At 44.6% G+C, this 25,867-nt stretch overlaps 1 protein-coding gene and 1 pseudogene across 1 annotated transcript in view; one reads left to right on the top strand and one right to left on the bottom strand.

Moving 5' to 3' along the window:
* Pik3r4 (phosphoinositide-3-kinase regulatory subunit 4) overlaps positions 1-25,867 on the top strand; it is a 44,661-nt gene that overhangs the window by 9,468 nt on the left and 9,326 nt on the right. The window contains exons 5-15 of the mRNA NM_001081309.1: positions 1,490-1,624; positions 2,354-2,575; positions 5,957-6,130; positions 8,875-9,020; positions 10,580-10,783; positions 15,270-15,471; positions 16,524-16,711; positions 17,284-17,494; positions 20,182-20,347; positions 24,281-24,445; positions 25,647-25,858. Coding sequence (NP_001074778.1) covers positions 1,490-1,624; positions 2,354-2,575; positions 5,957-6,130; positions 8,875-9,020; positions 10,580-10,783; positions 15,270-15,471; positions 16,524-16,711; positions 17,284-17,494; positions 20,182-20,347; positions 24,281-24,445; positions 25,647-25,858 — 2,025 coding nt within the window. The remainder of the gene's footprint in view (positions 1-1,489; positions 1,625-2,353; positions 2,576-5,956; positions 6,131-8,874; positions 9,021-10,579; positions 10,784-15,269; positions 15,472-16,523; positions 16,712-17,283; positions 17,495-20,181; positions 20,348-24,280; positions 24,446-25,646; positions 25,859-25,867) is intronic.
* Gm22720 lies at positions 21,003-21,089 on the bottom strand (annotated as a pseudogene).

Here is a 25,867-nt window from a genome sequence, read left to right on the forward strand (position 1 = left end):
GCCCAGTTCAGAGAAAGTATTCCACAGACAGATGGCAGCTTTTGGGATAGCCCCTGCTTTAGTAATTCGGGGGCCGTATAAAGAGAGAGCTGCACATCTACTACATATGTGCTGGGGTTGGGGGGGGGGCTAGGTCCAGCCTGTGTATGCTCTTTGGTTGGTGGTTCAGTCTCTGAGAGCCCCCAAGGGTCCAGGGTAGTTGACTCTGTTGCTCTTCCTGTGGAGTTCCTATCCCTTCTGGAGTCCTCAATCCTTCCCCCATCTCTTCCATTGGAGTCCCCAAGCTCCGTCCCTCCCATACACTGTATGTCTGAGTGTGGGTCTATGCATCTGTCTCAGTCAGCTGCTGGGTGGAGCCTCTTAGAGGACAGTTATGCTAGGCTCCTGTCTGTAGCATAATAACGTATCATTAATAGTGTCAGGGACTGGTGCTTGCCCATGGGATGGGTCTCAAGTTGAGCCCATTATTGGTTGCCTTTTCCCTCTGTCTGCTCCATCCCTGTCCCTCCATTTCTTATAGGCAGGATAGATTTTGGGTTGAAAGTTTTGTGGGTGGTTTTGTCCCTGTTGCTCCACTGGGGGTCCTGCCTGACTATAGGAGGTGACCTCTTCAGGTTCCATATCCCCACTGCTGTGAGTCTCAGCTCAGGTCACCTCTACAGATGTTGGAGTAGATAGAATGGCAGTTAGAGAAGAGCGGGTAAGTGACAGCACATGTGACAGTAGAGGTTGGAGTGGGAATTGTGGGTAGTGAAGAGTGTTGGTCAGGCTTGTAGGTCATCAGAGAAAAGACAGTAGTACACAGTGTGGCCAGCACTCTCACCCTTTGTCCGTGGGAACCTCAGGCTGTTATGTGAACAGTGGTCTAATGATGGCTGATTCAGTTATTAATGGTTTTTTAAGATAATAAGACTCCTAATGTATCTGAGGAATCTAAGATTCAGGCTGTGCGCACAGTACGCTGGTGAGGGGCAGGCTTGAGGGATGAGTCCTGGTCTGTCTGATCACAGGCCCCATGTGTCATTACTTTGGTGCTAATGTTTCCGTGTTTAGTAACTATCTCTAACTGGCAGGATACCTTTAAAGGCTAGCTCTGGGGTTAAGTGGCTTTTGCTCATTAGAAATGCTTTATTTTAGACAGTTTCTGCAAATGTAGAGTTTTTCTGTTGTTGTTTAGAGATCATCATAGATTATTATATAGACTCTGATTATTATAGAGACTCTGATTAAGGGCTAACTTTCAAAATCCTGCTTTTCCTCTAGAATTTATGATTAATATTTACATGTATAAAGACTTAGGGATTCTGGGCCTAATGGTGACCTGTAGTTACCAGCATTCTGGAGGCAGAAGCAGGAGGATCTCCAGTTTGAGGCCACTTGGATGCACAAGGAGCCTGTCTCAAAAAAGTTAAAGGAATTGGGGAGGAAAAGTTATAAGCAGCATGAAAATTTGGGCCGTGATTATAACTTTTCTTCTGCTATCTTACAGAAAACATAGCTCTGTTGGCCGAGACGGCTCTGCGATTCCTGGAGCTTGTGCAGCTGAAAACTCTCAACATGGAGAACGAGCCCGATAACGAGGAGGTAGATGAAGCCACGCGTCCTAACGGAGACTATGACACAGGTTGTGTTACTCCCCTCTTAAAATCCCCGTCATTCACACCGAATCGCTACTGGTACCTTGTAAAAGCTGTCATTTGTGACTCTCTTGGAAAGTGAAGGAGCAGAGGCCATGAGAATGGGAAGGGCCCTGGCACATTATCCTTTCTGTCTCACACACTGCTAACTACTCGATCCACTTGTCCTTGACCCCACACTCCTGCAGCTGGCGTTGTGTGCACAGTAAAGCTAGCCGAATTGGGAGGCTCTCGTTAAATACTGGGGTCCCCATCGCTGAGGAACCTAACCCTTTTCTTCCTGCATGAGTAGTGCTGAGTATCCTTTGTCATTAGTAATTAGTACCTCGGGTTTGCATATTAAAGTTCCTCATTTACTGTAAAGAAACACCTGTGATGGCAACCTCACAGAGGCCATGACTTATGTTTCTCTGTATCTAAAAAAACCAAACTTTGAACAGCTTCTCAGCTAAAGACTCAGAAGTAGAATTGAATCCGATCTGTGCTGGTGTAAGGTGGGATCTACTAGAGAAGTCTAGTTTATACATTTGTATGCTGTGTCTGTCCTGAATAGCCAGTTCCAAGACAGCCTGAGCTACATAGTGAGACGGTGTCTCAACCAGGATACCAAGATTCCAAATGCCCCATCCGCGTGTGTGGATGAAATCTCCATCCGCGTGTGTGGGTGAAATCTCCACCCATGTGGGTGAAAACTGATCCTTCTCTCCGCGGTTCAGAGCTCCAGGCCTTGCATGAGATGGTCCAGCAGAAGGTGGTCACGTTGCTAAGCGACCCTGAGAATATCGTGAAACAGACGCTGATGGAGAGTGGGATCACACGCTTGTGCGTCTTCTTCGGACGCCAGAAGGCCAACGACGTTCTCTTGTCCCACATGATCACTTTCCTCAATGATAAGAATGATTGGCACCTGCGTGGAGCTTTCTTTGATAGCATAGTCGGTATGTCTGCGTTTCTCCTTAAAGTCATCTTTAAGATTATAAATTGCCCTCTCAAAGCCTTCCGTTGGTTTGGGAGATAGGTAATGGTGTTATTAAGTTTTGTTTAATGAATGGGTTCCTAGGATTTCTGTCTGTCTTCATGCCTCTTTACAGTATAACTGATTAAGGAGCGGCTTAATTAATCAGTGTTACAGGGATAAGAAGTAGCGTGTGGTCGTTCAGAACAGTGACTTGGGAAAGTGCATGGGATTCTCAGAAGGGACTGAGGGAGTGTCGGGTCTTCCGGAAGTGTGAGCCCAGTGGTGTAATGGGGCAGAAGCAAACATTAGTCCGTTTAAAGCAGAGCCTGCAGTATACGATTTCCATGATGCCCATCTGCTGGGCTAGGAAAGCAGCTCATTGTTTGGTTTATATTTTCCGTATTTGTCAGTTTTCTACAGCAGACATCTATTTTTTGAAAAATTTCAATTAACTATGTATTTGCTTACTGTGCTGGGGTGATGCAGGTGTGCTGTGGTGTTTGTGGATCGAGGGGTAACCTTTGGGGGTTGGTCTTCTCTTTCCACCAAGTGGGAATTGGGGATTGCACTCAGGTCTCTGGCCTGGCATAGGGGACTGTATATAATAGTACTTCCCTAATTTTGCCTTACATTAAAAAAAAAATCTAAGCATTGTCTAGCATTATTAACAGTTCTTTGAAATTATAGTTCAATAGACTTATATCATTTTATTCCACTAAATACTTTGATCAAAATTCATTTGCTGTTTTAATTGAATCTTTTGAATATTTAATGTTTGTGTTTGTTTCTGTTTTTGTATTTTAAGAAGCTCTTACTAACCAGCTCAGGCTGGTCTGGAGGTCTAAGTGGCCTTGCGTCAGCCTCCCAGGTGCTGAGACCACCTGTTAGCTTTAATTCTGAATTGTTCTGCAGAGAACCTTACCTATTATTTAAGGAAACAGGATGATTGGGTATTTAAGTCTGGTCACACACTTCCCAGTGGCAGGCTTTGTTCTAAGAAACAGCTCTAGATGTCGACCCTGTCACTCCGATGAGCAACCTCTCTACCTGTCATATTGCAGTTCACTGTCTACCATGTGGCTAGTACACAGTTCACTTACTTCTAACTAGTTTCTGTAGCTAGAAGTAGAAGATTTTACATAGAAAGTTTGGGTTCCACTACACAGAGAGACACTTTTACAGTTAGCTTTCTGTTTCTTTGAGAAAGAAAGACCATGACCAAAAGCAACTTGAGGAGAGATGGGTTTATTTCATTGTAACAGCTGACAGTTCATCGCTGAGGGAAGTCAGGGCAGGAACTTGAGGCAGGAAACTGCAGGAGGAACTGAAGCAGAGGCCATGGAGGGACACTGCTTACTGCTTTGCTCCAGTAAGCTCAGCTTGCTTTCTTACATAGCTCAGAACCACCTGCTCACAGTGGGCTGGGCACTCCCACATCAATCATTAATCAAGAAAAGGACCACACGCTACAGGCTAATCTGATGGAGGCAGTTCATCACTGAAAGTTCCTTCTTCCCATATGACCCTATGTTTTGTCAACTTAACAAAGAACTAATGAGCACAGACGCTGTGTGTGTGTGTGTGTGTGTATTTGTTACTGAGTTAGAGAATATGAACACCACTTTCACGGGAAGCACTGGAGTTACTGCCCAGTCAATAAAGCATTCTTGCTATAAACAAAGAATATGCCCAGGTAGTTAAAATAGCTGGTGTATTTTATGTCATTTTTGATTCCATCAACTTGAGGTGCTACACAGCCATGCACTCCCAGTCAGAAACAGGCTTTACTGAACCGCTGCTTGTTAGAAGGGGAAAGTAACAGGTTTTCCTGGATGTTTTCTGATTGCTAGCCAAGCTACAAAACCTCTTCCTGCTGTTGACATGTTTGTATTTCTTACATTAGCTTTTATTATTTTGGTTCTTTTTCTTGCGTGAAGTTGCATTAGGGTTTTTGGAGCATATAGAGTATTAACTCATTTTGAAGGCAAGTCCTTTTCTCTGTGTTTATTTGATTTTTTTTTTTTTAATGTTTTGGTTTTGGAAGGCCAGTCTCACAGTGCAGTTTAGCCTCCTCCTGAGCCTTGGGATGGTGCTTGTGTGTGCCACCACACAGGGTGTGTGCACCACACAGGGCGCAGGATGCAGGTCAGCTGACCGCAGTCACAGCTGACGTTCCTGCTTAGCTTTACAGTGCTGATCACTCAGTGTTGTTCAGTTCTTAGACATTGACTTGAATGTATTATTACTGCCCTGCTTTTTATTTGTAGCATAAGAAGATGAAGACCCTTCCTCTCTGTGCCTTTGTACCCTCCCTTTACTTAGTTGAATTCTTAATAATTTCACTGTCATGGCAGACATTTACTTTGTCCTATGATTAAAATCAAGTGTTCTCAAATAGACTTATTCTAAAGGACCAGGATAGCATTACCTTCTGACAAACACAAGTTTTAGTCAGGTAGTTGCCCCCGAGGTCTGTTTGGTCACTCCCTGAACTTGAGTGTGCTGTGGCGGTGGCAGTCAAGGCTCCTGACTAGACTTTATCGCACATGTGAACTTCCAGTGTAGACGTGGCTCAGTGACTTGCTCCGGAGTCCTAGGTTTGCTTTCTTCTTCACCTGTCTGCTGCACCCTGCTTCTTTCTTACCAGGGCTGCTGTTGCTTGGAATTTATCTCATCCTTCCCTGTGTCATTCATGTGCATGTGTACATATTCATTGCAGGTGTGGCTGCCTGTGTGTATGTCTGTGCACGTGGGTGGAGGCTCAGGTCAGTGTCAAGGGTTTCCTGAGGTCACTTTCTACCTTAGTTTTGAGACCAGCTCTCTCACCAGAGTTGGCCAATGATGAGCCCCTGAATTCCCCTGCCTTTTCCATCCCAGAGCCAGGGTGATATGAGAGATCTAAACCTGAGCCCTGTGCTTTCGTGACCGACCTTACCAAATCAAACCACCTCTGTAGCCCCAGATAGCCCTGAAAGAACTCTGTTGGAACTGGGCTGGGGGGTTTGTTTGCTGTCACGTTTTCCTCCTTGGCCCTCAGGGGTACATGTGCTGTTCTGTAGGTTCTTCGCCTCCCTCTTTATTTTGCTAGAGTTCTGAGGAAGGGCTGTCTCAGATATCTGACTTATTTTTGCTTTCTTAATATTATTGACAGTTTTAGGCATCCCTGTGTTTTCTGTAAGTTCTGGTGTCCCCAGATTTCTGGATGATTGACTTTGGTGGCATCTTTTCGTTTATTTGGCTGGGAAGGAAGTGGGGTTCTGTCTTGGTTTGGATGAGTGGCTTCTGTGCTGAGTGTCACACGCTGCTCAGTGGTGCTGTGCAGTCAGGTGCCGAGTCGCGCTGACGCCGTCTTCCCTTTCAGGTGTGGCTGCCTACGTTGGCTGGCAGAGCTCCTCTATCCTCAAGCCCCTGCTCCAGCAAGGCCTCAGCGATGCTGAGGAGTTTGTCATCGTGAAAGCTCTCAATGCCCTGACCTGCATGTGCCAGCTAGGGCTGCTGCAGAAACCCCATGTCTACGAGTTCGCCAGTGATATTGGTAAGCTTCTGGTTTTGAGACTTAGCATGGGAGGTTTGGGTATGGGACTAACGTCATGTGATTTCATTCTGGTAAGAGTTAGAATAAGCACAACAGAAAACGTACAGTATTTGTCTTTTTGGGTGTGTGTTAGGCCACTTGTGATTATTTTTTCTCAGCTTTTTCCACTTACCTGAAAATTTTATATTTTAATTTTTTTAACAGCTGAATAATATTCCATTGTGTAAATATACATTTCCATTATCCCTTCTTCAGTTGACAGATCTCTAGGCTGTTTCCACTTTCTGGCTGTTATAAATAGCAGCAATGACCGTGGATGAGCAAGTGCCCCTGTAGTAGTGTGTAGATCCTTTGGGGATATGGCCAAGGAGTGGGCTAGCTGGCTCTGGAGATAGGTTGATTGCCATAGCAGCTGAACCAGCTTGCGCTCCGGCAGCCATGACTGACTGCTCCCCTTCCCCCATCCTCGCCAGCATGAGCCCTCATTTGTTGTGTTGATCTTGGCCGTTTTAGCTAAGGTAAGATAAAATCTCAGCATAGTTCTGATTTCTGTTTCACATGTGTTTTATCTTTTGAGAACTCTGTTTAGTTCTGTTCTCAGTTTTAATTGGATTATTTGTCCTCTTGATGTTCAGTGTTTTAGTTCTTTATATATTCTAGATACTTGCCGACACTTGCCTTCTGTCAGATGAGTAATTGGTGGTGATAATTTCTACCTACCTTATGCCTACAGTATGCGTGCCCTTAACCAGGCTGTTGGTGTCATTGTTGTCTTTGCACTGTTTTCTCATTTATTCAGCTTCTCTGATTTTTACTGTAAGCTTTAACCCATCCTTATAAAGGAAGTGCTTAATAGGACACAGTAATGTTATCCAGTCCCTTGCACCCTTCTTACTCTTTTGCATCTTATTTTGTGATTTGATGATACTATATTTTTAAAGTGCTATGCTTTGATTCTTTAAAGCCCCAGAAATTTAATTTTCATCTACACAAAAAAACCTACGCTTTAATTTCTCCTCTCGTGTTTTATGTTGTTAAATGATTTATGTACTTTATGTATTGTTTATCCTTAAGTAGATTATTAGCACTGAAGTTCCAGGCTGGCCTTGAACTCATGACCTCTTGCTTTGGCCTCAGTTCCCCCAGTGCCAGTATGCCAGGCATAAGCTGTCACACCGTTTTAGTATGGTGATTCCAAGACTGGAACGGCCATGGTGGTCTTGGTGGAGACTGTCATGATTTCCCTGGTTTTAAGAGCTCTGTTATTCCTGCTTAGATTATTCTTCATACTCTGCTTGCCTCATGCTTGTCTCCAGAGAATTGGGACATTTTAGAGAGAAAAGATTGACTGCTACATTTTCTAAGAACTGTTCTCAGCTCAGGCTTGAGTATTTGATGTACTCTGTCAGCTAATTGCTGCTATAATGACACGGTGTGTCAGTCAACCACAGAGCCTCAGGAAACTCTGCCATGCACCTATGGGCTGTGTGGGTGGCTCTGTGTGAGGCTGCGCGTCTCCTTTGTCTTTTGAACATGACCCATCTGTCTCATTGTGGGACCATGGTTGTCATGGCTGAGGCCGTCCCAGCTGTTCTCATGGGGTGACAGAGGCACAGGAGAGCAAGCCTAGCCGTGTGACACATTCTCCTTGGTATTACATTTGCTCGCATCCATTGGCTGTAAAATAAGGGCTGTGAGAGGCATGTACCTCAGGTGCATAGGACACAGACGTGGGAAGCTCAGAATCAGCAATTCATCATGCGCAGCACCCTCCCCCGCCATGCCATGGCAGCACTGTGTGCTTTCTAGGGTTCTCAGGCCTTTGCCGGCTCCTACTGTTCTTGGTTGTTGAGGTGTTGGGGTTGAACTCTGGGGCCCTGGGCATGATAGATAGCACCCTACCACTGGACTCCATCTTTCCTTCTTTGGGTCAAAGGGAAGATGGACAGAGCTGTGGATGCTTTGTGAAATAATCAAAACCTTCATGGGTAGTGAAATGATGGAGTTGTTTCTTCTCCATGCCACAGCATTGAGAAAACAATGTGATCCGTCTGACATTCTTTTAAGTGTAGCATCTGGTCAGATCTAGCACATAACTCATAACTTCTGAGTTATTCTGACATTAAAAGAATGTCAGACGGATCACATTGTTTTCTCAATGCTGTGGCATGGAGAAGAAACAACTCCCAGTGTCTCTCTGCCTCCTGTGTGGTAGCTGCTGCCCTGAACGGATGCAGTAAAGTGAAGCCGTAATCCCTTACTGAGTGCTGCTGGGATGTTTATGTCGCTGTCCAGTTGTTTTAAGTTCAGTGCTAAGCCAGACAGTGGTGGCGCACGCCTTTAATCCCAGCACTCGGGAGGCAGAGGCAGGCGGATTTCTGAGTTCGAGGCCAGCCTGGTCTACAGAGTGAGTTCCAGGAAAGCCAGGGCTACACAGAGAAACCCTGTCTCAGAAAAAACAAAAGGAAAAAAAAAAAAGGATTGTAAATTCAGTGCTAAGATGACTGTGTGCTAACACTCGGCTCTGAAAAATAGGAATGTAGAAATTTTCGATAGAAGGTTGGTTTTATGGAATGGCTGGTAAGTATGATAAGGGAGTGTTAGAACTGTTCTGTTGAGTTTCTGTGTCAGGCCAATATGTGCAGGAACCTTCTGGTACCACGGAGGCTTGGTCTTTATCACGCGATGGCAGGGTAAGGATTTGTGTGACTCTGGTTTGATCTGTTTCCTTTCCTTCCCTTTAGCTCCCTTCCTGTGTCACCCTAACCTGTGGATACGCTATGGCGCTGTGGGATTTATCACGGTGGTAGCTCATCAGATCAGTACTGCTGATGTCTACTGCAAGCTCATGCCGTATCTTGACCCGTATATTACACAGCCAGTGATACAGGTACGCGTGTTCCAGCTTATGCCCAGTCCTTTCCCAGTATATCTCTGGAGTCCTGTATATCAAAAGAGCCTTAGCATAAAAATACATTTAAATTGGTCTGTGACATTTTTATATACCTTTCAAGCAAGTAATGTAATAAGCTGATTAACCTAGTAAGAGAGACACTGTCAGGAGACTTTATGTCACACCATGTGGCATGCAGAAAGTCAGACTTCAGTTCCTTTGTGTAATCTTATACTATATCTGTTTTTATTTTTATTCATTTTTTAAGCTTTATTAATTTTAAAATTTTATGTATATGGGTGTTGTACAAGACTACATAGTCCCCAGGGAGGTCAAAAGAGGGTGCTGGGTCCCTTAGAACTGGAGTTGCAGTCAGTTGTGAACCTCCTTGTAAGTGCTGGGAATCGAACCCTGGTCCTCTGGAAGACCATCCAGTGCTCTCTTAACCCTCAGCCATCTCGCCAGCTCCTTGACCAGTTACTTAATTAGCTTATTAAACATAGTGTTGATCATTGGTTTATATTTTTCAAGGCCAGGATCAATAATTGAAGGGCTAATTATTCACGTTTTTTAAGTCTTACCCTTCTTTATTTTAAAATCTGGACTTTTTAAGTTTTAATTTTGTGTTTATATGTGTGTCCCTGTATGGGTTTGCACAGAGTGCAGTGCTCTCAGGGGACAGAATGGTCTTGAGTCCCCTGGAGCTAGAGTCACATGTGGCTGCGAGCACCCAGCATGGGTACAAGGAACCCAACTCTGTCCTTTAGATCTGGGTGTGGTGGTACCCATTTACAGTGTCAGTTCCCAAGAGACTGAGGCAGGAGGATTGTGAGTTCATGCCCAGCCTGGGCTACATAAAGAATCCAACATCACTGTGAATTATATAGTAAGATCCTGTCTAACAAAGCCAGGGACTGGGGTATATCTCAGTGGTAGAGCAATGTCTGCCTACATGTTCAAGCCACTGGCTTCTATCTCCAGCATTGAAAGGAAAACCAAGAGTCCTTTTGGTAACTGCTGCTAATATCCATCCTTTTTATTATGTGTGCATCGACCAGAGAGTGCTTCTAGAGCCACTAAAAGAAGGAAGTTTTGAACTCTGAAGAAGGGTGTGGGTCTGTTGGGGAAACATGAAAACTGAAGGCGGCAAGTCCTGTGGCGGTCCTTGCTAAGATGCCTGGCCAGAGCCTGTGTCTTAGGCCTGTGTCTTAGACCTACCGGCGGCTTGTAGGGCTGAGAAGTATTCTGACCTCTGCAGATCCAGGGGAGGCTTGGCTTGCTCTGACTTTCCTAAGCCTTTGCCTTTGGGTATTAATTACTAGTCTTCCTGTAGGGTGGACAGAGATAGGCACTTTACTGGTAATTCTGAAAAACAGGAAATACATAAGCCCCTTAAAAGTGGCTTGTGGCCAGTTTTTTTCTCCTAAGAAACCATTATTTTCCTAGAAAATAAGTACTTTTGTTAACTTTCCCCGGGTTGTGCTTGCTGGGTTTGGAAGTAACTGTCGGAAGTATGCACTGTAGTCTTGACAGTTGTTTTCCCTTTTCTGACGTAGATTGAGAGGAAGCTGGTCCTGCTCAGTGTGCTAAAGGAGCCGGTGAGCCGCTCCATATTTGACTATGCTCTGAGGTCGAAAGACATCGCCAGCTTGTTCAGACATCTCCACATGCGCCAGAAGAAGCGAAATGGCTCTCTTCTCGACTGCCCTCCACCTGAGGACCCCACCATAGCGCAACTTCTGAAGAAGTTGCTCTCACAGGTGTGCGCCTTCCTCAAGCCTCAGGTTTGATGTACACGTTTGATGGCGTGTTGATGTAGCTATTTAAACGTTAAAAATGTTTTTGATTGGGTTATAATGTGACAAACAAAAAGAAATCTGTCAGTATGTTATGTATTCTCTGTGTCATCGAAGCAAAGATAATAGGATTAATCTGAACACTTAGTTAGGCTAAGTAAGGAGGCATGGAGGCTGTCAGCCTGCTTTTGGGATTGCTGGGAAAATAGAAAGAGCCTTGGATTTAAGTACTGTTTTTGGCTTAGTTCTGTACTTCTCCAAAATACAATGAAGTTCAGCCAGAAGAAAGATTTCAGAACACAGACACATCTCAGTCCAGTTCATACTTCTTACTGTGTGCACGCAGCTGCAGTGTCTTGGGTTGAGTAAGCCCGCAGTTTACTGTTGTGTTTAAGTCTGAATTTGGATCAATTAACAAATCGTGTAAAAACCAGAAAGTAACCCCTTTACTTTATTTGGCATTGGTAGGGCCTCTTTTAAAAGACTAAATTTAGATTCATCTTCCTGTTTTATATGGGATGTGTGGGGCCTAGAATCAAAATTGGAATAAAAATGCTTCTAAATGAAGATGAATTGCTGGTCTCCATGAGCATAGGAAGACTGGGGAGGCTCTGATGCCCATCGTTAGCGTTGCCAGTGAATGCTTACCAGCCATGTCGCACCTGAGAAAGGTACTCAGTTTCAGAGATTATTATTTTTTTAAAGACAGGGTCTCACCTTGTAGCTGGGCTGGCTTGAACTCACTATGTAAAACCAGGATGGTCTCGAACTCCTAGAGCTCTCCCCCCTGCTGTGGTTAAAGGCGTGTGTCACCGTACACACGGCAGACAGAAGTTAGTGAGGTGTAAGTGTTTTCATCTATTTTACTTGACCTTGAGTATTCACTGATGATGTTGCTGGGTTGAACTGGGATGCACCCTCCGTTTCTCTTAGCCTTTCTGCTCCCTTCTGATTCCTCAAGTGTCTCCATGGCTGTCACTCCCTCAATATCAGCTGCCATTATCCATCTCATGATAAAATCACTCAACTCTCTGACTTTGGTGCCTCTGAAAGGCAGTGCTTGGTGAAGTTATCGTTTTTACTACATTTGTCTGAGTGGAAACAAGAGGGACAAATTAGCCTATGTTAAGTTGTTGCTGTTGATAGCATTAGGAGGCTCCCAAGGGGGAGGAGACTTAGACTCCATTCCAGGGACACTTGCCGCCAGCAGAAGTGAGAGCAGGCCAGCATCTGAGCGCTAGTACAAAGCACAAGCCACTGGCTTCCATTTTGTAAAAATAAACACGAATAGTTGTAGTCACCTGGTGGCCATGGAGAATTGAGTGTACCTGGAAGGAGAGCTGAGGATGAAATAAGACAGGGGGGCTAGAAATAATGAGCCAAGACAAAGTTCTGATCAAGGCTCAAAGTTTAATGTTCAGCTCTGAATATATAGGGGAAAACCCAAGGACCCATTCTTTGCTCTGCCTGGATTCTGTTGGCAAAACAAGGTCAGCGGCATTCTGCTTCTGCAGGAAGCTGTGGATGTGGCAAGGCGGGAGAATTCCACCTAGGTCGGAAGACTCCACCCTAGGTGGGCTAGGTCTACTAGGACAGCAGAAGACGAACTGTAGCAAACAATTAAGGTCTGGTTAGCCCATTCAGGGCTGGGGAAAGGACACAAATAGTCTGCTGCAGTTTCCTGTGCTCTCTGTGTTCTGTGACTGTCCTTAAAGCTAGTCTGAGCAACTTACGTTACCTGTGTGTTACAGGCAGAGACGGATGCAGTGCAGCTGCCAGTGCTCTCGGGGTGCAGTATGTTTTAAAGCCTGGCATTTTAACCTACGCCCATTACTACTGCCCTGCTGCCACACCCCTGCTCAGATTACAAATCCAGAAGACCAAGATGACAAGCCTGTTTGAGTTTGATAGACACATGAAGAAGCCCATGTGTAGCAACTCTCAGGACACATTTACTCGTTTTCATTGGTTTTGGCCTTACTGCATCATTTGCAAAGGCTTGGATCCGGGGGAGACTTTGGAGGTAGACTTTAAGTTCTCATTCCTAAGAAGAAAGAGCTGTAGCCTTCCTCAGTGAAAGCTCTGAACGCCTCTATCTTGGGGCTCCGCCCTTCTTTGCACAGCTCTGTAATTGAGGTGTGTTACTCATTGAGTGGGCTTCTCTAGGACAGCCTGGTGCTGCTGCAGGGCACACATTCTGGGGCTGAGACAGCAGGCTTGAGCACGCCTTTGAACAGCAGTCATATGGGACTTGTTCAGCAGGATACACCATCAGGAGGTGACACGGGCAGGAATGCTCTAGTTAGAGCTCCTCTCTAGGAGCTCTGCTTCACGTCCATTCAATCAGGGGCTGTACAGGACACAGGCTGGTTCATTCCACGCCTTACTTAAAACAACCAAACAGAAAAACCATACAACTTAAACCTTTGACTGCATGCAAGTGCAGATACAAGTGCAACACTGACACAGCAGAGAAGATGCCTAATAAAACACAAGTTTTTCTACCGTCGCCCAGTTGGCAGCCATCTAGCCTTTCTTGGTTCCTTGTGAATTTGATGTTGGTGCTGAATTCCTTTACCTAACACTGGGCCTGGTCTGTTGTACTGGAATCACTTTCATCCTTCCAGTGTGGCTTTCAAGCTTTGTAAGGACAGGTCCAGAGCACGCTCCATACAGCCCGCTTAGCCCCACCAACACGAGGCTCTGTGGAAGCCACAGATGAAGGTCTTTCCTTCCCCTTTGGCAGGTAGAAGCACAGGCTGTTGTGGTGATTATTTGGTCTGCTGCTTTGCTGCTGTTCTTTTCCTCGCCTGGATGCATATATAGTTCAATTTTCAGCCAAAGACTCGAGAACATCCCCTCCCCCAACCCCCACCCTTCTTCTCCAAAGTGCTGGGTGCATGGCTTTCTCCAGTCCTCTCCCCTTTTGCATTAACGTTTGTAGCATTCATAAACTCAGATCCTGAGTTTATGCTGCATTCCTTTTCCATGGCCGTGGCCTGGAAACTTTCCAGAAACGATTCTGGAGAGCTGCAAGAGCGGTACTGGTCTCCGCCTTAGGGATTGAAGTCTGCTGCATGTTGAGCGCTGGGCGAGTCATGTCTATCCGGCCGTCCACAGAAGCAGTGGTGTGCTGAGTGCCGGGCAGTGGATGCTATTACTTCATCAGCCAGAACCCTGCTAAGTGCGCCATGAGCACTGCTTTGTAACTTAGCCTTGGTTCAGACTGCGCGTAGAGCCTGTAAGAGAGAACCAACCATGTTATGTCTGCTGCTCCCTGGTGTGGTGTGTGTTCCCATCTTATGGTTGTCTTTAACTGACCTCAGTGATGTCCTGTGGGCTGTGCTGCACAGCTTTTTCTCCTGTTTATAATGAATATTTTGAGTGTTTGATTAGTTTTTTTGAATCAGGATGTCTTTGTAGCCCAGTAGATTGAATTTATAGTCTTTGGCCTTGAGTGCTGGGATTACAGGGTGAACCCCCATGTCTAGCCTGGGTGTTTATTTTTAAATTTTGTCTATTTATTATTTTTTATTTATGTGTGTGTTTCTGTTTGTTAATGATTGTAGGCTATGTGTGTGCAGGTGCTGTGGAGGCCAAAAGAGGGCACTAGGTTCCCTGGAACTGATGTTAGAACCACCACAGAAGTGAGCTACCAGATGAGGGTGTTGGGAACTAAGCTTGGGTCCTCCTAAGAGCAGCAAATGCTCTTCACAGTTGAGCCAGCTCTCTAGTCCTATGTTTGCTTTTTTAAAAATACAATTATAATTGCTATATTAAATTTTTCTTTTCTTTGTATAGCAGATAGGGAATTTTCAGTCTGGACATTATAAAACTTCATAAAAGGGCTAGATTGATGGTTCAGCCGTAATGGTTACCTATTGCTCTCTCAGAGGACTTGGATTCGATTCCCAGTTCCCACGTGGGAGCTTAGAACCATTTGCAACTCTGGTTCCAAGAGATGTCCTCTTCTGCCTTGCATGGACATCAGGCATGCATGTGTTGCACATGCATTCAATATGCAGGCAAAACACTCACAAAAAGAAATCTAAAATATATTGTTTTTAAAAAAAACTTGACAAACGTCTTCATTCCAATAGTTTTCTGGGGTGTTTCTTTTGATTTTCTGTATTTCCCAGGTGAATAATGCGTGAAGTAGTTGTTAAACAGCAGACGTCTCACTTGTTTTTATCACATTTTTCTTGCCTTATTGGAGTCATAGAACCTATGATACAGTATGGTCAACAAAATTGGCGGTGTAAAGCTAATATGAGGAAAATACCCATGCAGAGTACTCGGGAAGAGCCGGCGGCCACTCTCTCCTCTTCCTGCATAGCCTTCTCATTTTTCAGTTTAAGTTGGAGTTGAACCTTCATCTGTTAGTCAGCCTGCGACCTGTTGTTTCTTTCTTTGAAATCAACCCAAAATACCTGGTTTAATTTGATTTTAGGGGATGACTGAAGAAGAGGAAGATAAACTTCTGGCACTGAAGGACTTCATGATGAAATCAAATCGAGCCAAAGCTAATGCGGTAGACCAGAGCCACCTCCACGACAGCAGCCAGAAAGGTGTAATCGACTTGGCCGCCTTAGGCATCACTGGGAGACAAGTTGATCTTGTTAAAACCAAACAAGAACCAGATGAGAAACGTGGTGAGTACATCAGTGTGTGCACCTTGCTATTCTTAGCTGTTTTATACGGCTGGTTTTCAGTTAATTAGTAGTAAATACCCTTCCCACTTCCCCACGGAAATGCAGTGACTCCGCTCCTTAGTAGGTGGACACGGGGGAGGAAGAGTAGGGCGATGGGGCCACAGTTGAGAGCCCAGGGCACCTGCCTAGATCACAGCTCTGTGCCTAGGGAAGGCCAGTTTCCCACCTCTCCACCTGTACACCATGCGCCTCTTGAGGAAGGGGTGATTCGGGGGCTGTCTTCTAATCCCTAAGCTGCTGACTCAAGTCCAGCCTGTGTAAAGCCAGATACAAGTTTCTAGATTATTAATAAGTAATGCCCAATGAATTTAAGATAATGAAATACAAAAGAGTAGAGGCCAAAGAATCCTTAGTTATTTGGCAACTAGATATCTGGAACTATCAATCCGTGTACCACTGACATAGATTGTGTGAGGCTCATAAGATCTTGTGCACACTCTTTGCTGCTGCTATAGTTCACTGTGGAGTATATGCCTTTAAGATTCTCCCTGTCCCTATATCATATTTGAGGGTAGCAAATGAATTTTATTGAAGTAAGCTTTAGGATAAAGTATTTGCAACTTAATTTAATGGCTTAAATACAAAGCTCCCATAAAGATCAGTAAGACAAAAAAATCAAGCATTCCACAGGAAAAAGGGAGAAGGATTTAAGCATGGAGTTGGTAGGCAAAGTACATATAAACCGAATGTAAGTAATTAAATAAGTGCAAATGAAAACCTCCATTTCCTACCTGGATGAGCATAGACGGACAGTTCCTAGTGTCGGCACAGGTGTAGGTGACTAAGCACTTCTATATGCTGAGGTTATAAGTTGAGCAGGCCCATATCTTTATACCTGTGTACAGGCATACCCGTATCTTCATACATGTGTACAGGGACATAGAGCTGCAAAGGAACACACAGAAGTAGGGTCCATCGTGTTCTGTTATAAATAGAGAATAAACCATGTTGGTTTTACCTTCACACTAACTTTCCCAAATATGTTTTCATAGCTAGGAAACATGTGAAACAAGACTCCAATGTAAATGAAGAGTGGAAAAGCATGTTTGGGTCATTGGAGCCACCGAATATCCCACAGGCCCTGCCTAAAACCAGTGACCATGAGGTTGTTCAGCCTGGGAAGCCACCTCGCTCTGAGTCCTCTGCTGGTATCTGTGTCCCTTTGTCAACGTCTCCACAGGTACTGACTGTCACGTGGGCAGTCGTCATCCTCACGTCTGAGTTTTATTCTGCTGTCTTGTATGTAAAAGACTGTGTGCTATAGAGAAATCAAGATGGCTTCTGACTGGCTTATATTTTATAGCCAAGAGAAACCCAGTTACTTAAGCACGGAGAAGGTCACCCATCTGAGACACTGCCAACAAAGCAAACTGAAGCTGGGTTAAAAACCAAAACTAAGATCATACCTAGACTAGAGAACATTTTAAAACTTTTAAAATATTTTTATTCTTCCTTTAATGTAACAAAAAAGCAAAAATATTTGGGGGTGAATTTCCAAATTGTCAGTGCATGTTAAATATAATGGCTTGGACGTATTTGAAGTGAGTTTGTAATTTAAGACAGCTGTACCCCCACCAGTAATATTTAATTTAAAAGATATTGACTTAGATCAGTTGAAATCCCACTTATTCTTTCAGCCTGAGTTACTAGTATTTTTTAAAGGATGAGAAGTTGCTATAATGGACAGATACAACATGGGAACATTTTCTGAAATCACCTTGCTCTGACACAGAGACCTGTGCTGTGTCTCAGGTCTCAGAAGCAGCTCACATCCCAAGTAAGAAGCCTGTGATCCCGGTTGTGAGTAGCACGGTCCTGCCGTCCACTTACCAGATCCGCATCACCACGTGCAAGACTGAACTTCAGCAGCTCATACAGCAGAAGAGGGAGCAGTGCAACGCGGAGCGCATAGCCAAGCAGATGATGGAGAATGCCGAGTGGGAGAGCAAGCCACCTCCACCTGGTGAGGGCCGTGTCCCTGTCCCTTTGCCGGGAGCCCAAGCCTGAGTCAGATTAAGCATCCCTAATCCAAAAATCCAAAAACCCTCAGCGTAGAAGTTTAGGAGTTTTAGCATTTCTGATGACAAGCTTTGGTTAGGGAGGCACGTGAAAATCTCTGACACCCGAACCTCTGTGCTGACAGGAGCCTTGGAAAGGGCTCTTGAGCCTGCACAAGGCAGTGTGGACTTTAATGGACAGGGAGTGAGAGCAGCTCAGCTGTGAAGCCCAGAGCAAGAAGCAGTAGGTAGAATCCTGAAGTCATTGTCTGTGGACCTGGGGCCTTAGATTTGAATGCCACTTAATCCCATGCAGCCCAGTCACTTAATTGAGCCTCTCTGTGCTTCCTGTTTCCTGGCTGTTGCCAGAGGCAGGGCAGTCATGGAGTTGTGCCCCTCCGCACTCTCATGGTGCTCTCCTTAAACATCAAGGAGATGTTGGCTTCTGGGGGTAAACCCCTGCTTTTAATTAGTACAGAGTTTGCTCTCTGATTAATATTACTTAAGAAAAGGTAGGACAATCAGAAAACATGGAGACTTTTGGAAATAAGAATAACTTACAACACCAGCATTTAGCTAATTATCGGCAGTTAAGAGTTTGATGAAATGATCTGGAGAGATGGCTCAGCAGTTAAAAGCACCCACATGGTGGCTCACAACTACTTGTAACTTCAGTTTCAGCAGCTCCAACTTACTCTCTGACCTCCTTGGGCACCAGGCATGTGTTTGGTGTACAGACATGCAGCTAAAACACACATGGACGTTAAAACAAAACAAAACGAAACACCAAAACTAAAAGAATTTGGTAAAATAGTTCCTGTATTCGGTGGGGATGGGAAGGAAGTGGAGTGATTGTTGGAGTGTGGTCCCCTTGTTCTAGCAGCTGCTTTGTACAGTGCGCCAGAGCTGCTCTTTGATTCTCTGTGTGTAGATTTTTAAAAAATTAATGAGTTTTAATATTTAAGCTGTAATAGTATAAACTATCTTTAAAACTCTTGAGAACTGCATAGTGTATTTACATTTAGACTTTGCAAAGATCACAGGAATTCCCATGAGCTTTGATGTGGACTCGGGAAGTACTGGTTGAAGCCGCTTGAAGGTTTAAAGATTTAGAAAATATTTTGAAGTGCTAAGCAGAGCGTAGTCAGATGCTTCTATCAGAATGAGTATCCTGGAATGTTCTAGCTATTTCTGTGATGGAAGCTAATGCCACTTACCTGCCAGATCTGCTTGAAAACATAACAAGATGACTGCACACAATCTTGTTTTATGATCCTCTCTTCATAGGTACATTTTATACGTAAATGGAGTTACACATTTTATTCGGTAAGCACAGAAGTGCACAGCGACTGCTCAATTCTCGTGTTTTTCTTCTCTCCACACTTGAGCTATGAGTGTATAAGACACTCAGCCAATCTGTAAAGCATGCAGACCTCATGGAACCTCTCACCGAGTGCATCCTTCTTAGCAGTTAGGTTCAGCCTGCCTTCCCACTTGGGTGACTTAGCAGTCCAATGGGAAATGAGTTTTTAATGTCGCGTAAGTCACATTTGGCAGGAATCTAAACTTCATTTTTGCCTCTTGGTAAGCAGTTATTCTGAACCCCTCGGACACAGTGGTAACCCCCACAGTAGGCCTGATCTTCAGCAGAGCTTCTTGGTTTATTTTAAAATCAAGCAACATTAAATGTATAAAATGTTAAACTTCGTTTACACAAGCTGTGTATAACTGTTGAAGCTGGTTGTATGCAGGGACCTGTGCTGGGCACAGAAGGCATTCACTACAGGATGAAACATGAGTTTTCGTCCCATAATGTGTATACACGAGAAAACATGCATAATAAAATACAGAGAATGATAGATGCCATTTAAAATGTACTAGGAATGTGTACATTCTGAGGCTGTAACTCCTCATTCTAGTGTGTTTGTACTGTAGAAGACGTGAGTGTAGACAAAGCAGAAATCAGCAGTCTGGGTGTTTTGCTTCTTTTGTTTTGTTTTGTTTTGGTACAGGGTCTCTCTAAGTAGCCCTGGCTTCTCCGGAACTTGCTCTAAAAACCAGGCTGGCCTTTTCTGCCTCTTGAGTGCTGGGACGAAAGGCATGTGCCACCATGCCCAGCTGACATCTGGGTCATATGGCCTGGGGCAGTGTGGGACCCACACATGTTATTTATGTACATAGCTACCCTCTTGAGTGAAGTGATCTGTCCCCATGGTATAGCTGAGAAGTTGAAAGCTCTGTGAAGTCCATCCATTGCCTGGGTCACTCTAATGTCAGGCTGGAGTTTTGCAACTTTCTGGCTTAGAAAGTGGCCTTCAAGCTGTTTGTCTAGGCTAGGATGGTCACACCCCATGCCTCTAAATCAGCAGTCAAGGTTTTTCTGAGGAATAAGTGACTGCTATGTCTCTCAGAAACTGAAAAGAGCCCCGAGGTAGAGTCTTTTTGAAGCTGTTTGAGCAGTACTTAATTGCTACCCTGGTATCTTAGTCAGTCCTATGTCATGGTCCAGTAGACCCCTCTGGATGGCCTAGCCAGGGGACTGTTGATTAGTTCTTATGAGTGCCCTGAAGTTCGTAGTTGAGGATTGTAGCTAGAAAGTGAGGTGATATTGTATCTCTCAGCCACAGTTTAAGATCCTTTTGCTTTTTCTCAGGGTGGCGTCCTAAAGGGCTGCTAGTTGCACATCTTCATGAGCACAAATCTGCTGTGAATCGCATCAGAGTCTCTGATGAACACTTACTTTTTGCAACATGTTCAAATGATGGCACAGTGAAGATCTGGAACAGCCAGAAGATGGAGGGGAAGACCACCACAACGCGGTAAGGTGGTGACGGGCCAGCCAATCCAGCTACGTCAGCAGTGCTTGCAGAATGCTCTCTCTGTATCAGAGCTGCTTAGGGCTGTGCGGACCAGAGGCTGGCCATCTGGGGGGACGTGAGACAGCAGAAGCTGTAAATGAGTGAAGTATTGAAACAATCCTGTTAGATGGCAGGGGCTGGGGAACATGGGTGGGGGCTGGAGTGTCTATAAGACACTGCCTTACAGAGAAACATGGATTCAAAGAATGAATTGCAAGAAGGGAGAAAGAGCCACACAGGAATGTTGAATGTTCTGGGCAGTGTCCTGGGGCGAGTGGGGTGGGGTGGGGACCTGACAGAAAGTTTTGTGTAACCTGAGCAGAACAAGCAAGCAGGAGAGAAGTGGAAGGGTCCAGTTTTGTAGCCTTTGAGGGCCTGTGAGGACTTGGACTTTGAGAGAGAGGGGGTCTTTGGAAGGCTGTGACAGGAGAGCTGAGATCTCCAATGCCGTAGGAATGGCTCTGGCTGAGTTGACACAGGGTAAATGTGGTAAGGCAACAGAGTGGGAATGCCCGTCACTGTGATTGCAGGGATTGGGCGTGGTGCCGCTAGGGTAGCAGCAGCGTGGACAGTGTGAGTGACCAGATTGTGGGTGTGTGTTGATAGCTGAGTAGATGCAAACGGTGTGACACGAGTTTTCAATTAGCAATAGTCGCGCCTCGGATAAGCCTCATTGGCTGTGATACTGCCACTGCGCAAATCTGGGTGTGACACGAGTGACAATACCATGGGCCAAGCTGCTGCATCGGAGCCTCAGGACTCCATTGCTCTGGAACCTTGTCATTTGTGACTAGTGTCCTTAAGAGTCTGAGTGCCCAGAATGTGAATGCAATAAGCGTGGTTGTTATGAGGTTTGGGTGACGTCATATGTCGGTTCCTCCCTTGCTTGAGGTTTTCTTCCTCCTCTGTCTGCCCCGTCTCTGTCACTCATGCCTAAGTCTTCCATCTTCCCTTTGCTCTCTGCCTAATTGGTTCTTCAGGAAGACCTACTATAAATCAGAGTGAATCTCATCTACATTGAAAAGGTGTAGGCGATGCTCTGCTGCTCTTCTTGTTATCAGTTCATTGAGCATGGTTAACTAAAGTGAGATCAAATCAAATACCCTTGGCTCTAGAGTAACATAAACGTCTGCTTTGGATTTACCAGCCCAGTAGGATGGGAGTTAGCTGGGTATCTGGTTAAAGGGCTCTGTGCTTTCACAGTATACCTGTTTCTGTGTTCATTCTCTCTTGGCATTGCATTAAGTAGAATATAAATGAAAAGCCAGTAAAAGAAACATAGGTGTATGTAGCAATTTTATTTTATTTTTTTACTTTTTGTTTTGTATAGATTTTTTTTTTTTAAAAAGCAACATTTTGTAGGAATTTCAAACCTCCAAGAAAGTTGTTTGATCCTAACAATACTTACCCTGGACTTATAACACAGCACATTAAAATCCTTCACGACAGTAGTTGACCAGAGGGAAGAGAGAAGATTATAATATTAAAGCAGAGTTTTGTGTGTTTAAATTAATTTAGCGTTATTTAATTTTAAAAAAGGTATTAACTATATTTCTCTGTAACTTCTTAAAAGCTTAGAAACTTTACATAAAATTCAAAAACAAGGAAATTAAAATGCTATTCTAAAAAAAATTATTGAATACAAAAGGAGGCAGCAGTGGAAAGTACCCAGTTAAGACCAGGAATAAATGGAAACATGTCAGACATAGGTTGTCCCTATCAGCAACCACGGGGGCTGATCAGGAGGCAAAAGGAAGAAAGAAAGAGACAGTCGTGGTCACTTTCTGCTACTCAGAAAGAGACATTAAATTCAAAGGCAGGAATGGGTGGAAAGGCTCAGAAAGACCAACCTCACAGCCCAGGGAGTGGTAAGGAAGAGGAGCTCAGAGGAACTCTCCTGGGAACAGACAATTTCCCACAAAAGCCCAATCCATCAGGAAGGCAGGGCAGTGATAAACACCAGCACCTAACAAAAGACGTGAAGCAAAAATTGACAGCTTAACCGCCATGGCAGGAGACTTTAAGATCCCATTTTCAGTGTGGATAGAACCAGTAATATAAGAACAGCACAGAAATAGAAGCCGTAAACAGGCGCTGAGAAGCCATCCTAGCTGACAGAGAGCAACACTAGAATGCAGGGTTTTTGACATGTACATGGAATATTTTCCAGACTACCCCATGCATTAGCTCATAAAAGAAGCATCGATAAATGTAAAAACACTGAAGTGCATAAAGTATATCTTCCAACTGTAGTGGAAAGAAATCAGGTATTGGCAGCAGAGACGGATTTGAGATTCCCAGGGATGTGGAGATGAAGCACCGTGTCACTGATAGCTAGCAGTTCAAAGGAAAGACCTTGAGCCTAATGAAAATGAAAACACAGGGTCCCGACAGGTGCGGGCACGGCCACAGGCGTGTTAGGACATGTCTACCTGTAGGTGTTAATCTGTATAGATCTGAGACCAGCAGTTCAGCTCTATTAAATTAGCAAGAGGAGGCGAGACCTAGCCCAGAGGAAGAGGAAGGAAAAGACTAAAGAGGAAGTAGGCGAGATAGTGGGAACACGGGAATGAACATGAGATAGTGGGAACACGGGAATGAACGTGAGATAGTGGGAACACGGGAATGAACGTGAAAACAGGAAGCTGTTTCTGTGAAGAGGAGCAAAGCTGGAAACATGTTATGAGAGCAATGTTTGTTTTCAATGAAAACAGACTTATTACCCAAAGCAGAATTTTGAAAGGGGATATTATTGTCAAAAAAAAAAAAAAAAAACTACTGTAAATCGTTATGTGCCAAAAATTAGATCAGAATGGGCAACTTTGTAGCAAGACACAGCTGCTGAAAGTGATTGAAGAAGAAATAGATATATTGAGAGAGTCAGTCAGTGAATCTCACAAAGAAAGACCCTGCTGAGGGCTTCATGGTGAACTCCACTCAACATTTAAAGAATTATAATCATTTTTCAAAAGGGCTTCCAAGAAATAAGGGGGCACTTCTGAACTCAGTCCGAGAGCAGGTGTTACCTTGACGTTATAGTCATGTTAATCTCCTGGGACTTACACAGACCTGTGTCATCATCAGTATAGATGTGAAAATCCTCATAAACTCACCAAACTGACTGTAGTCTGAAAAGTATTACACACAAGAGCAAGCGCAGATCCTCCAGGGGTGCAGGGCTAGTTCAGCATACAGCATAAAGGCTAGAAGCTGCACACTGGTCTCTGTAAAGCCTGGAGATGCATCTGACGACGTCCACTGGTTAATGGTTAAAACCAAGTCAGTAAATGAGTAATGGAGAGATAAGGCCATCTCCACAAGCCACGCTGACACTTAGAAGTGATGTGAGGAGTGAGGCAGAGGTTAAGTGGACAGAGGCGGGCCCCCTTTACGTCAGGTGCTCAGCGAGCACACGGCAGGTAAGGAAGGATGAGGGACGGTTTGAGAGCTTAGCGTGTGTGTGGGGCTGAATACTGTGATGGACGTCTGCCTGTGGGGATGGTTCAGTGGCCTCTCCTCTGATCCCCTTGAGGTAAGGTACTCTCTGTGGATGCCGAACCAAGGCACAGGTCATGACAGAGGTCGCACAGGTAACAGAAATTTGCTTCTGAAGTCAGAGCTTTCTCAGAACTGACGGATATGGGATTAAGGTGTTTGTTGCACTCGTTGGAGAACTGATTGGCTCAGGACTTGGGGGCAGGCAGCTCAGGCTCTGTAATAGGACAGAAGTGCTTGAAGATGGACATTTGAAAAAAGGAGGTTTGTGTGCCAACTCTTAGAGATCCTGGGGATGAAATGGGCCTCAGTAATAACTTGTTAATAACCGTATGACTAGGGTAGCAGCATTGGCTGTGGCTGTTTCAGAAATGGTCTCGTATTTCTTCTTTCACTCAGGTCTATTCTCACGTACAGCCGAATTGGAGGACGAGTCAAGACGCTAACGTTTTGCCAAGGCTCCCACTACTTGGCCATAGCATCTGATAATGGTGCTGTCCAGCTTCTTGGAATTGAGGCGTCTAAGTTACCCAAGTCTCCTAAAATTCACCCTCTACAAAGCAGGTACCATCTGCCATCTTTTTCACTCTACAAATAGTGCACTGTGTGGTAGCTCCCCCCTCCCACACCGTAGTGTGGTGTGGGCCAACTGGAGCTCTGTTGTACGATCCCTCTCGTAAGCCCTGAAGTGCGGGAAACTGCCTCTGACCCAGAACACTCGGATGTGCTTAGCTTTAGAGGGCAGAGCCGCTGCAGTTTGTTAGAGTGCACAGGGGCAGCCCTGGACCCCATCACCTTAGTCAGGAATCTTCCTGAGTGACACAGCTGTTAGCTAGATTGTCTGCCTACCAGAGCACACACAGCCAGTGTTCATCAGTCAAGAAACCCATGTCCCAGTGTTTGACCCTAAAATATCTATTTGGTAATATATTTGAGATGAAGATTTGCTTATCATTCTACAATAAAATGTTGACTGGTTTTGTTTATGAATAAATTAATAGTTATTTAAAGATTAACCATAATGTAAAATAAGTTAAAGTGAGCACTGCCATCCACCCCAGCCAATGTTATGCCTAAAGATTCCAGAGACAAATAACTACTTTGTATTAATAACTCTTTTGCTTAAAAAAATGTGGGGTCGGGCTGGAGAGATGGCTCAGCCGTTAAAGGCTAGGCTCACAACCAAAAAAATGTGGGGTTTATAGAGGTCAGAGGACAACTTTTAAGAGTCAGTTCTTCCTTCTCCCATAGGTTCTGGAGAACAAACTCAGGGTGTCAGGCTTGGGTGGCAACTCCTTACCCACTGAGTTCAGATCTCTAGAACACAAATAAAAGTGCATGCCTGTGATCCTAACACTGAGGCTGATTTCTTAGTTTTGATAAATATTATAGTTGTATAAGATGGCAATATGAAGAAAAACTGAATAAAAAGTGAATAGAACATTTTACAGCTTTTCTGTGGCTGGAATTATCTTTTAAAAAATCCAGCTATAATTGTCTCATTGAGGTCACATAATTTCTATCTATTTATTTTTTAGACAGGGCCTCAGCTCTGGCTGTCTGGGATCAGGTTAACTGTCCACCCACAGAAATCATACTCTACTGTATCTGCCTCGCAAGTGCTAGGGTTAAAGGCCATGCCGCTCCAACTGGCCACATTTTCCTTTTTAGCCAAGGATAGATTGTCAGTTTATCCTAAGTGGAAACCAGCACTCCATTTTCAGTGCCTGGAAAAGCCTGAGTGTTTGCTTGTGTGTCCCTGTAGGATTCTGGATCAGAAGGAAGATGGCTGTGTGGTGGACATGCATCACTTCAACTCCGGGGCACAGTCCGTTCTTGCCTATGCCACGGTGAATGGCTCTCTGGTTGGATGGGATCTCAGGTCTTCAAGCAACGCGTGGACATTAAAGCATGACCTAAAGTCAGGCCTCATCACTTCCTTTGCCGTGGACATCCACCAGTGCTGGCTGTGCATAGGTAAGCCAG

This window comes from Mus musculus, chromosome 9 (genome assembly GCF_000001635.26).
Source record: "Mus musculus strain C57BL/6J chromosome 9, GRCm38.p6 C57BL/6J".
Lineage (NCBI taxonomy): Eukaryota > Metazoa > Chordata > Mammalia > Rodentia > Muridae > Mus > Mus musculus.